Source organism: Athalia rosae, chromosome 1 (assembly GCF_917208135.1).
Source record: "Athalia rosae chromosome 1, iyAthRosa1.1, whole genome shotgun sequence".
In the NCBI taxonomy this organism is placed as follows: Eukaryota; Metazoa; Arthropoda; class Insecta; order Hymenoptera; family Athaliidae; genus Athalia; species Athalia rosae.
The window spans coordinates 5,219,890-5,233,364 of NC_064026.1; the positions used below are offsets into that span (position 1 = coordinate 5,219,890).

At 39.5% G+C, this 13,475-nt stretch overlaps 2 protein-coding genes across 3 annotated transcripts in view; both read left to right on the plus strand.

The window, feature by feature from the left end:
* Nucleotides 1-7,247, plus strand: part of LOC105684154 (trace amine-associated receptor 9) — a 49,080-nt gene extending 41,833 nt beyond the window's left edge. For both annotated transcript variants that reach the window (XM_048649757.1, XM_048649762.1), the window contains exons 9-12: nt 838-3,557; nt 4,453-4,621; nt 5,660-5,831; nt 6,917-7,247. In XM_048649757.1, coding sequence (XP_048505714.1) covers nt 838-1,007 — 170 coding nt within the window. In that variant the 3' untranslated portion in view covers nt 1,008-3,557; nt 4,453-4,621; nt 5,660-5,831; nt 6,917-7,247. The remainder of the gene's footprint in view (nt 1-837; nt 3,558-4,452; nt 4,622-5,659; nt 5,832-6,916) is intronic.
* Nucleotides 7,248-9,371: 2,124 nt separating this feature from the next.
* Nucleotides 9,372-13,438, plus strand: LOC105684156 (the record flags this gene model as incomplete). Its single annotated transcript, XM_048648886.1, has 14 exons — nt 9,372-9,657; nt 9,725-9,891; nt 10,001-10,052; nt 10,124-10,303; nt 10,393-10,581; nt 10,636-10,806; nt 10,890-11,149; nt 11,222-11,686; nt 11,721-12,041; nt 12,110-12,260; nt 12,320-12,479; nt 12,580-12,764; nt 12,833-12,947; nt 13,039-13,438. Coding segments are annotated over 14 exons (3,102 nt in total), but the record flags the coding sequence as incomplete, so codon positions are not given.
* Nucleotides 13,439-13,475: the final 37 nt, after the last annotated feature.

The window sequence follows — 13,475 nt, forward strand, 5'->3', positions numbered from 1 at the left end:
TGCAAACGTTGCTTACGAACAATGAATTATTGAAAAAGAAAAAAAAACAATTGTACTTTAAAAATTGCAGTAGTTGAGAATGATCTCGATCCGCGTGGTATATTAATTATGAAGATAAACTTTGTAACTACACTCAGCTCGGAGCTACAGTTTTGATTTTGCAAATCCTCCTCAAACTTTTCACTTGCCCTGCTGCTAGAAATTTTTTTTCTCCACGCCACTCGACTCGCGATTTCCATTCCGTAACAACGGAGTTTATCCCCGGTTGGAACAAAAAATGGATGATGACGCGACGGACAAATTAACGCATGCTTATCCATATAATACCGTCGATTATTGCAAAATCCATTATTTTTTACGTTAATGTATGTAACATGTTCGTTACAAATCTACGATGTTTTTTCCGGATCGTGTAGCCTTCAGTTTACATTCTGGGCACCCATAACCACCCTGTTTAATTGTTATTACACCGCAGTCCAGTGAGCGGTCGATGTTGTTCGACGCGAATTAATTATCGCATCACAATTACACGTATCCTTACTAAAACAACGCAATCTAACGAAGAGCCATTCCCTCCGCGATAAAATCTGTCCATAGCTAAGGGAAGGAATTATTTCTCCCTCTGATTTTTAGTCGTCAATTTAATGACACGTTCGACGAGATTGAACAAGGTCGACGACAACTGCAGTGTACATACGAGCAAACCTATGATAAATATATTAGGAATGAAATTTTATTGAACACCAGCTGTTTCCGGGGGGCTTGATTTGAAACCGGAGAAGAAGACGAATGGGGGTTAATTCGTGTCAAGTAGTTTTCGAGTCTCATTCGTTGCAGGTATGGAGAGGTGCTCGATGGAAAGATGTTCGATGGCTCGATGTTCGTCGCTCTCGTTGGCGCCGACCCCTCCGCCTCTGCCGTGGGAAACGGGACCGGCGTGCGGAGGAAGCGGAGTCGGAGTCGGAGTCGGAGTCGGTATCGGGGGTGGCAGAGAGAGCCCCACGTGAGTGCGGAGTGTCGCCACGCAGACGGAGGACGAAAACTCGTCCCCTGATCATCGTTGCAGTTAGTACTGCGTGGCGGCGAAACTTCTTGCTAACAAAAACGGCGAGCATTCTCACCTTCGTCTTCCTCATTATTATTCCCATCGACGTAGCGATCGTCAAACTCGCCGAAGACACCGACTATCCGACTATTTCCATAATATATGTAAACTAACGATCACCCGGTTGTCGAGTGTCGTCGGTGACGTTATCCGATCACGAAATTTCTTTTAAATTTTACCCGGTCTATCGAAGATTATTGAAAACTGGCGAGGAATTTTTTCAGACGTGCATGAGTTAGAAAACCCGACGATCTCGATTCGAGCATTATAATTATGACGATGAGTATGTAAATAATGCTTTTCTTTTTTCGATTCTAACGTGAATTTCAAAGCAAAAAAAAAAAAAAAAATCAAGAAATTACAGATTGCGAGAGGTAAATTTTAGAATGATCAGCGGTTGCCAATTTCTAAGCGATAATAAAGTAATACTATTATACTTACATATATAGACACGTAAATAATGATGAATATAAAATATTATGATGTACATACCTAAATATGTGACATGTATTGTAATAGGTATAATATTATAGTATGTGAAAAAAACTGTAAAAAAAAAAAACAGCAATGAGAAAAATCAATCAACGTATTTACTAACGGTAGTTACGCAGTTACGATATTTATAATTACTAATCGATTTGAAAATTGAATGTTGAAAGCTGTGAGTGGAGACATAATAATTTAGTTATTTGGATACGAAGCACGAGACGCTTCATTCATAATTAAGCGACGCAATTCGCGTATACGTGGAAGAGGATGAAAGTGAATATTGAAACTCGATAATTAATTTCAGTGACGATATAAATGAAGCAAAGGAAAAAAAAAAAAAAAAATGAAACGAAATTGTGAAGTTTTGAATTCGTGGGATTGGTATGATAATGGACCAAATCGACTGTATTATCTGCCTGTATTAAAATGATTGCGTGGAGTTTGTCCTTATTTTCTGCATTTCAGTATAAGGTGAAACTAGAAACAGCTGTGCAGCGCAACGTTGTTTAAACTTATCGTTCCTCAAGAAACGCATTATTATACGCGACAAATGTGTTCATAAACATATTATAATTTAATGTTCAAAGTGTCTTGACCGTGTTTTAATAAATTCACATCGTTAGGTCAAAAGTCCACCTTAGAATGGTGCGATGTATTTTCACGAAGATTAAAATGTACAGAAAACAACGTGATCGGTGTTGACTCCATATTTTTATTCCGTCGACAATTGATTCTTATTTTTTTCCAATCGATCGATTGCCTCGTTCATTTTCCCTCTCATATCTTCGAATTTGAGTCAGACAATTTCGATAGCGAATAATTCGATGAACTATAAATCACATTCATCGTGCACATACAATCAAGTAATTAATTAAATCGTGGGCTTACAACTTCGTAAAATTGTTGTAAACGGGATTAATTATTAAACCGTTGATTACTTGAACATAATAGATTAGATAGTACGATAATGAATGTAGAAAGAAACAAATGAAAAAATAGGGCAAAGAAATGGAGCGTTGTAAACTTGGAAGAGAACAAAATAGTTACGGGTAACGCGCGTTTCTCTCGATAAATATATAAATAAAACGCGATTATAAATGTTTACGTTACCAGCTACTAAAAAAAATTTCTACCGAGATCTATGATATGCGGATAATTTACTAATTATGAATAAAACTTGCAGAAAAAATAATATATAGTAAAGAGACGTGATATCTCGAACATAATTGAGGGGTTAGAATATAAATACTTTGATACTCTTCGAGGAAACTTTTGTTATAAATTTATATGTATAAAATAACATTATAATTAATATTATTCATTACGATTGTATACACGTCTGATTTTGCGATGGTAATGACAACTGCGATAGGAAACATAAAAAAATATTCACGTTGATCGCGAATATAATTGTTATAATTTATAGGTACTTGCATACGTACGTATATACACATAAATGTATAAATAATTATTCTCGAGAGAATGAATAATTGCCAAAGAAATAAATAAAATAAAATGTTTAAGCCAGTAAAAAAAAAAAAAAATTAACGCACAACCGAGAGCGAGTAACTAATTTCATTGAGATAAGATGAAATTTTTCAGTAGCTAGAATATTTATAATAATATTTGTTATCGACGTAACTGATCGATCTGTGCAATATACATAAGATTTCCATAAACAAATTTTTTCCCCTTTCCCGGCCATTAAACTACGATATACTGTATACCGATTTAGAAAATAATGTGACATAAGACTATTAAAAAGAAGAGAAAATAATAATTATGATCGAATAAACTTTGAAATGAACTGTGAAGTGACCGAATTCAAAATTCTTTCCGAGTTGGCGTATCGTGCCGTCTGTGGATTAATTTTTTTATTTCTTTTATAGCGGCGCAGTTTCCGCTGCTAATTGCAATATACCTATACTTGGGCAATATATTCTCACTAACATACCTCTATAAGGTTAGTGGCAACCGATTATCAATTATCATTACATAGAGAATTTATCCAATTCGGAAAATACCCGATGTATAGCTCGACCTTAAAACTGTATCCTGTAAATTTCTGTCCTTTGAGCATGAAACATAAAATAAAAAATTAAGAAACCGTACCGCTTACTTGTGCTTACGATCTGGTCTAACGAGCTGAATTTATATTATGCTACAAAGAATCGAATTAGAAACTGATCGTATGCGAAAGTGTTCACAGAATGTGTGTGTCAACGTTAACAAGTTTTAATTCGTATCTTACGTCGTATGAAGAAGGGCTGTTATTTTAGAATAAAAGGGGAACTTCTTTCATCTCCCGAAAAATTTACTCGCCTAGTATTTATGTATATTATTTGGACAAACTCGCTCTATATCGACACCGTTACATTTACATGCTTTCGTATTGGATTTTTTTTTTTTTTTTTTTTTTTTAGTATTCCGAAAGTGTCAGAACGATAAAATATAGTTTTTCCTTCACACTTTAAATCAGCCCGCACTTCTTTACTTTTTTATGATTTATTTATCGTGAGAAGTACGATATGGATCTGTACGAGGTAAGAACGAGAAAAAAAATAATAAAAGTAAGCTGCATAATCGGGATATCGACGCCGGCAGGGAGAAATATCTTTCCTATGAGTTGTTTATTCTGCGAGAAAATAGATACGCTTGAGGGGGAAAATCATGGGGCATAAAACTACAGATAGGTTGAACGATATCCGAAACAAAAAAAAATCTTCGAAGGATATTGTCTTTTACTTGAATTCAATTCGTCTCCGTGCACATTGCGCATGATTGAATAATCAAATTTTAAATTATCCGCAGCGGAATGAGTTGGACGCTGTTCTCATCGATTTTTCAACTGTTTTAAGGTTGTCTCCTGTATTCTTGTCGGAGAACGATAGACGCAAGGAGTTTCGGCGTCGGGATGTCGCCTTTGAAAACGGAGGAAAGTGCGCCCTGCAGAGGCGTCACCGAGTAAAGAATTACTTCCGTCCATTTTCCGCAAACTTCCGGACTCTCCGATATCCACCCTTTCAGGTAATCTACGCTTTCAACCAGATTTATTTCTCCCTCAAACTTGTCTCTTCTTTTTCAATCTCTCTAATTGTTCCTGATACAAGCTCGATAGATCCTAACATCGGTCGCGGTGTGGTAATTCATTCAATTTATTTATAACACAAATCCTCAATCGCAGCCAGAGTAAAATACGTTCCTCTGTTTCACGTGTTGAATTTGACATACACTCAAAATTCGTTCGTCCGTTTTTAACCCGCTGTACAGACAGCTGTGGCGAATTTCCTCTAACCAAAGTGTAGGATGAGTAGAACGTTCTCTGAATTCAAACGAATGTATCGTGCAGAGACGATACTGCTAGGGGATCGATAATTTTAAATTTCAATCTTCTCGACCTTCTATCAGCTCCCGCATAGGTATGCAGTTTGCATATCAAACGAGGTTTTACATTTAAAAGAAATACACGCGTGAGAAAAACAAATTAGAGGAATGAATTTGTTATTCTACGAAAAATCTGCAATTATATCGCGTGGCGCGTTATTTCGGATAGAATCCCTTAAATTAGAGAACGTTCTCCTCGATTTATCCGTTTCGCCCGTCCGGACAATTATTCTATTCGTAATTGACGTTCTATTGAATTTGGATCACGGAGGTGGTTGAATTTACTTTCCGAATTTCCTTCCGTAACCCACAGCCGCTGCAAAAGCTAGCGACGTCACGACGCGTTCGTATTGCAATATTTTAACTTGAATTATTTGAGAAACAGTGACGGTAATTTCGCCTTCACCGCGGCCTATCAAAGTCAAAACAATTTCACGTATGAGTGTAGGTACGCCTGTACATACCTTATTCGTACATACGTTGAATTACATCCGTGAGGGTGGAAAGCGTAAATTTAATGCGACATGAAACTGGGGACTGAAATTATAGTTTGGAAAAAATATGTTCCTAAATCGACCCTAAGTCTTCCGAGAGTTTCCCTCCGACGTATGTAGCTCTATAACAGTGTCTGAATTAATTAAGGTTCCCACGACAAAACAATTAACAAAGCTTTGTATTTAGGATACGAAGGACTTCTCAGCTGAAATGAACCAGGCTCATAATGAAGGACGACAATCCCATGTGTCATTTACCGCACACATTCTTTGGGATTTGATATGCTTACAAGTTATGGTAGTTTCTTGGTAATAGCAGTTGGATGAAGAATAATATTCTGCAGCAGAAATCATCAGAGGTTCGTTATTAGATAATTTTGATTACCTTAAATATCGAAGAAAACTCGCCGCGTGTTCCCCGATCAAATTTAAAACGGTGTTCATTAGAGTTTATCGCGTTATTTCTAACAACCCTTTGGAAAATAAACCTTGAATTTCAATTATCTGTAATTAATTGCGGTCGTAAATATTCCAGCGACTCAATGGCAACTCAATTGCTCAGTCGTTTTCGCGTTTTATAGTTTTCCGTATTATACCATCGTTCAGAAAAATCGCCACAATTTTTTATTCAAAGCGTCTGACCAAAGCCGGTATGATTAAATGCATCGAAGGGGCGAGGCGATCGTCATCCCAAGAACTATGGCATACGACGCGAGCGATTTACATTCTTAACTCCGTGAGACCGTGACACGATATTTTGCCATTTAGATCTCCGCACGGCTGCGTAGAAGGGTGACGCATCGTTGCGGTAAAAAAGAATGAAAATAAAAAGCGAGCTCGCGGAAAGGGAGGAAAAAAGATCGGCCTGGAGGAGAAAGAGAGTCATGATCATCCGTAATCGACGGTCATTATCCCCTTCCTTATATTCGTATATATACCTCTTGACGACGTCCGTCGTACCGTTCGCTGTAAAGTGCTCGTAAACACCATAAAAATAGTAATTTTCACCTACCGAAGCATCCTCGCGAATTCAAGAGGCTTTTTCTCTAAAAATTCGAAATCGCGCAGTCGCTACTGACAATGAGCGGACTACTAATAATTTCCGGTTAGGTAATGTATTTGCAAGTATAGTCACGTGTCGTGTGATGTACTATGATCCTGAAGCGGGTAATGCGTATACCTATGAAAGTAATCGGTGTCAAGGTGGCGTGATTTAATGAAACCCCCGTACTATCATATCCGAAACCCTGCAAATACCTTCTAAACGATAGACAAATAAGATCAAATGAAAAGGTATAAAAGTTCTGGAAATAAGTATAATTAACGTTGATCGATCGGTGCATCAAGGGAGGGCTTGATTCTAAGCGTAGTCAACGCCGGATTGTCTCAAGTTTGTAAGCTTCAGTATGTTCGTGATTTTCAACGTTTATTTCTTCTGTTTCAGGACGAGTTTCAGCTGCCCAGGAACGAGTTCGCCATATGTCCTGAACACAAGACTCGGCGATCTATCCACGAGATCGTTTATCACCACGATATTCGTCAAATTTTTGATCGAGTGAATGCTATTTCATAAATTATTCATTATATAGCTATAAGTCGACCGCTTCTTAAAAAATATCAATTATATCCAGATGTTAATTCAAATAACAAGTAATCCCAATTGTAATGCAATATATTTTCATTGTCAGTAAGGAAAGTGTTTATGCAATAACATAATCGTATTGTACATGATAATGTATAACAGGTATAACAGGTATTCAATAAAAATTGACTACTATACGCATACGTATTGATTTATTAACATATTGATTACACCACTGAACCCATCAATTATTAACGTCCTTCATCAGCATCATATCCCAACACACATCATGACATCACGCTCTGATTCAGAATACCTCCTCACCTCTTATGTTCTCCTGATACTTTTCCAGTTTTGTACCAAATTGGCAAACTGAAATACCTCCTCACCCATTATGTTCTCCTGATACTTTTCTAGTTTTGCACCAAATTGGCGAACTGGTCCAGAACCAAAAAAGTATCAGGAGAACATAACAGGCGAGGAGGTATTCCGAGTTAGGATGATGAGAAGTGAGAATGTGGTGATGCATGATGTGATACCTTCAAGCACATGATGAGGCTTGCATGCAAGCATGTGATGTCCTCATGTTTTGGAATACCTCCTCACCTATTATGTTCTCCTGATACTTTTCCAGTTTCGTACCAAATTGGCAAACTGAAATACCTCCTCACCTATTATGTTCTCCTGATACTTTTCTAGTTTTGCACCAAATTGGCGAACTGGTCCAAAACCAAAAAAGTATCAGGAGAACATAACAGGCGAGGAGGTATTCCGAGTTAGGATGATGAGAAGTGAGAATGTGGTGATGCATGATGTGATACCTTCAAGCACATGATGAGGCTTGCATGCAAGCATGTGACGTCCTCATGTTTTGGAATACCTCCTCACCTTTTATGTTCTCCTGATACTTTTCCAGTTTCGTACCAAATTGGCAAACTGAAATACCTCCTCACCTATTATGTTCTCCTGATACTTTTCTAGTTTTGGACTAAATTAGCGAACTGGTCCAAAACCAAAAAAGTATCAGAAGAACATAACAGGCGAGGAGGTATTCCGAGTCAGGATGACGAGAAGTGAGAATGTGGTGATGCATGATGTGATACCTTCAAGCACATGATGAGGCTTGCATGCAAGCATGTGATGTCCTCATGTTTTGGAATACCTCCTCACCTATTATGTTCTCCTGATACTTTTCCAGTTTTGGACCAAATTAGCGAACTGGTCCGAAACCAAAAAAGTATCAGGAGAACATAATAGGCGAGGAGGTGTTCCGAGTCAGACCATGATGTCTTATGTGATGTATCATGATATGTGTCATGATGTCCATATATACTGAGAGTCTGATATCAAACTGGCCACCCTATAAGCCTCAGTATATGTTGCTAGAAATTAATGTTAGGGGATGAGGCCTGTAGTAATGTAATAGACAATAACTACACAATAAAATTTTGTGTAATGATGAGCCTTTATTGATAAATCATTAGCACCAGGATATCGATACATTATAAAGAACATTCTGGATTTCATATTGAAAAGTAATCTATCCTTATGAGCAATTCTTACGATATCACATATGATTACATTAACATTACTTAATTTGATTATATTAGTATTTGATTTTTATTATACTTAAATGTAAAAAGTATCTGCGTATTCATATATGCGCGAACTAAATTATATTTGTGGATATCAACTCAGCTAATATGATGCAGAGGCCGAGTAAAAGCATGGGCACGCTTCACAAAGGTGGAGTAATATACTGCTGGCGATGACATCGAGTTGGTTGGAATTCGCACGACCTTCGAAATTGAATTATTTGAAATTTCTTTGCAATAAATCAAGCTCAAATAACAATCTAATGCTTGTATTCAATTGAAAAATGGTAAATCGCATAATACCTACATACCCGCCCTCGTGGTATTTGAATCGTACGGCAGCGGCAGCAGGTTTCGTAGGAATCTTTTTTCATTGGCCGAAGGTCATCATCCCTGGGGTGCAAAAAGAATTGCGAACGCTTGCGGTGCTACCGGCGCCATCCGTAGCTGCAATAACAAAGACTGAAGTGGAATTCGCGATATTTCAGATTACACCAATCAACTGAGCGCGAAATTGAAGACTCAATTGCGATGTTTCATAGCATCACGAATACAAAAATAAAAATTGATCGCAGTTTGCATGCATGAAGACTGCAGCTTTTGAAATTTCAGTCTTTCAGAGGTTCACTTCAGAATGTAGAGCGGAGAAAGATAATGTATAAGTTATTGAACGTCATAATAATAACCGTTATTAATGGCATTTCTGCAAGTAAATAAATTCTCCCATCAATTACCTCGAATCAGAAAACATTGAACGAGATTATCCTGCAGGTGATATCGACGAGGAAGCAGTACGACGTTTGCACTGCGCTTTAGGACTAGTCAAGGACGATTCCTGTCCAGTTGACGGTGGGTGGAGTTCGTGGGAAAAGTGGGGTCCATGTGCCGGAGACTGTGGCTCTCCAGGTAAAAAAATCAGGAATCGAAGGTGCAATAATCCCCCACCTTCGGAGGACGGAGTATCATGCGTCGGTCCTGAGTCCCAGATACTCACTTGCCAGATCATCGGTGAGTGAAGATCTTCGATAAATTCATTTTCTGCAGAATCAAAAAAAATTGCAGTTATTTTACACAGGATGTACCATGAGCGATTATGAAAAGGTTGCTCGAGGTGATCCTGTTCGAAATGAAGAAGTAAAAATGGTCAAGGCAATCCACGAGAGAATCCCTGCTTTGGATAAACTATGCTTTTCTGCAAACTGTGACTTTCCAATCGTTGATAAAGTCTTAGGGTCTGACGCGGTACGAAAGATTTTCATTTTCCTCAACTCACGAGGCACAGCTATTCGCATAATTCGTTTATCATGTTGAATCCTATTTTCCACGAACAATTGAATATTCCCGATCGAAGATGACGTACTGGAACGCCATGAATTGCGTTAAACACGGAGTTGGTTGTCCCGGTGAGTTTTTTTTGTACGTGTAAAAATGGCGAGTAGCGATCTACTGCAAATGAATCAAATAATTTTATTAGTTACTGGCGGTTGGAGTCCGTGGCAAGACTGGTCTTCGTGCACCGCTCGATGTGGAAAGGGATCGCGATATCGCGAACGGTTTTGCAACAACCCCCAGCCCTCCGATTCTGAACTCATGTGCGATGGATCGGCGTTGGAGATCGAAGACTGCACCGGAGCTTATTGCGAGAAGCAGTTATGTGCGCGTTGCGTTTCATTCCGTATCATTTACAATTTTAATGGGCGTGGTATCATAGACGGACAAATTTCGATGCTGAACAAATTCCAGCAGGAGAATGGAACCAGTGGAGCGTATGGTCGAATTGCAGCGTTAGGTGTGGAAGTGGGGTCGTGAAGCGAATCAAAGAATGTACGGAGGTCCGAAAAAGACATACGTATTACAAGAGAGCGATGCAAGGGACCGCGTGCAAAGGACCGAATACAGATATCAAAAAATGCGAAATCACGGATTGTTCGGGTAATCTTCTAGCTTTCTAAGTTCTGCAACGTTCACACACATTGGTGTTCGCAGTAGACGGAATGTGGTCCAAATGGACATCGTGGTCACTTTGTTCCGCGCGATGCGGTGTCGGCGCACGATCGAGAAACCGTATGTGTAGGAACCCTGCGCCAAGTGGAAATGGAGCAAGTTGTAACGGTCCTGTTACTGAGATTAGGCAATGCTTTGCAAGACCGTGTTCTGGTTAATAGCAAGTACAAATTCGAGTAGATTCTTCTCCGCAAATCGCCATTATTAGCGAAATAATAACTCGTATTCCCTTCCAGTCAGAACGCACGAGGTAGCAGTATTTTCTGGCGAGAGCAATCTCATATATTCATCGAACGGAAAACAGTCTCGTCTACTCCACATGTATCTCAGATTTTATCCCCTCGCTCCTTACGGCGTGCTCGTTCATCGCTGGCAAAATGACTGTGAAGGTGTAGCCTGCGATTTCGTAAGACTTTCGCTCCAGGGTGGTAAAGTTACCCTTTTAGCTCAAATATCCGGTTGCACTTTGGTTCTGATGCGGGACGATCGATTAGAGGTATCTACAGTGCGCTTTGAAAAGCGGAATGTCACGATACATTAGTAGATAGTAATTGCTTACCCCCGACAGATTGGTCAGTGGCACGAGACTTTGGTAACATTGGCAGGGGTCACCGGAACTGTACGCGTAAACAATGGCGTACAATCGGTGTCTTCTTTTTCCTGTGTCCCTATCGCACCTGATCTGGATCACACGATGAAATTGGGTGAAAGATTTCGGGGACAGATTCAGCAAGTTTCCATAAATTTTACACCAATTCGCCTTCGTCTTGAGACGGTATATGATTTTCCTACCGATACCGTCGTAAAATCGTACAATACTTTACGATTCTGCACTTATCACCTCCGCAGGGATCAAATGAACACGCGAGTGGTACAGCTCCAATCACCAGCAATTTCATGGATTACGTTACAGCGGATGACGACGAGGGTTTCGTTCATCTCGATCAAACTCAAGTCATGCGAGTCAGATGTCCAGCTGATCCAAAGTCTTGGCGAGTGCGTTCGAAAATACGATTTGAAGTTGTATTTTCATCATGGCTGAGTATTGGGAAAATTTTCAGTTGGTCATTGCCCTGAAGCCCGATCAAATCGATGGATCGGTTGCAATAATTCCTGGAGAGACCTTGAACCATTATTTTCTAATCGTGCTGGAGGAAGGCCGCGTACGTTTCAGTCTTTATCAGGGAGACGAGCACGCGAATGCGGAGAGTAGAGAAGATAGTGCGGTGATTGGCGAGTGGCTCGAAATAATCGTAGCTCGTAACGAAGAGGAAGTTTATATCCAAGTGAACGGAGACGACAAAATATACCTCTCCTCGATCTCCGAAAAAATCAGAGTCCAATGCGTCGATAATATTTTGATAGGAGCTCTGTCGAACGATCTAAAAGTAATAGAACGTCATCATCGATTTATCATTCATCAAAAATGACTCAACGCTCGCTGACATTTTTCTAGACAAAGATATGTCCCATTTGCAAGAGAATAACTCAGCTAACTTTTGTTCTCGGAATCGTGACCGTTGATGGGAAAGAAGACGATCTGATCTCTCTGCCGACTCAGGAAATATCGGGACAACGTTTCTCAAGTCACATGGCCAGTTTTTCAGGTGACTATTCAGGTCTCATCGAAATGCTTTTTTTTGTCAAGCACAAATTATGCTTACAGAGCACTATAAAGAAGTACAAGTTCCACTTGGTCAAGAATTGGAATTATCTTGCTTTTATGACCGCAGTAATCACGACCAAAAAACACATCCACCACCTACTGTGGATAGCAACGTTATCTGGCTTCTTCTAGACAAGCCTCTGCGTTCTAAAAATAAAAGGTACAACTGATATCTTCGGACATTTGGAATAATCGTTGAAAATCTTTAGCGTGCGATTGTAATTGTAAGACTAACAATTGTACCTTATATATTTACTAAGGAAAGACTTGTACACCCTCAAGGATGACGGAAGAGTGAGCACGATAAGTGCCGCCAGTTATTTAAGCCGCGATATGATCGAAGGATTTTATTCGTGCTGGCTGCCTCATCCAACAGCTGGTTTATCGGGGAATCCGGAAAAAATACTTTTCACATTCGGAGTAGCGATTATTGATGAAAACAGAGGTTACCAATTACTAATTATAATGGCGAGAAATACCTCATGGTGACAAGAAATGAATTTTTTCTCCCAGAATTCGGCGGGATACCGTGGAAAAAATGGACCCTAGTGAGCATTGTTTCTGCAGCGTTGTTGTTATTAGCATTCATTTGGCTCGTTTACGAAGCAATCCTGGATTATCGGCACGGGTAAGCTTCGGGGGGAACCTGTTAACTCGGTCTCGCGAGTTGGAAACTTTTATTTTCACGGATCGCCAATAAACACCGATGTCCTTCACAGACACGGATTCTACAGACTTCCTTCGTTAACCAGAGATCAAGATCTAGCATCGATGCAGTGCTTTGTTTTATCGAAGGAAGGACTCATTCTTCTGGGCTGTCAGGAAGCGGTGGACGAAGTGGTGGCAAAATTAGCTGAGGAACGTTGCATTTTAAATAGTTTGGGCGAATCGACGAGGGACATTCTGCGGAGGGACTCGAAGTTGCCCGAGGTGAAAGAATCTCTCAGGCTAAAAACTGAACAGATAACTCACAGTGAACGTAAAAGTTTAACCAAACTCGAAACCAAAAATTCGATCTGTACGAAAACGCTGCACGCGTCCGAACTGTCGTCTACCGAATCTGATCAGTCGATAGAAAATGAATCCGTCGTGAGTTCTGCCAGTTGTCAGAAATCGTAGAAGATCAATGGGGTTTCACTCGTGTTATTAATATCTT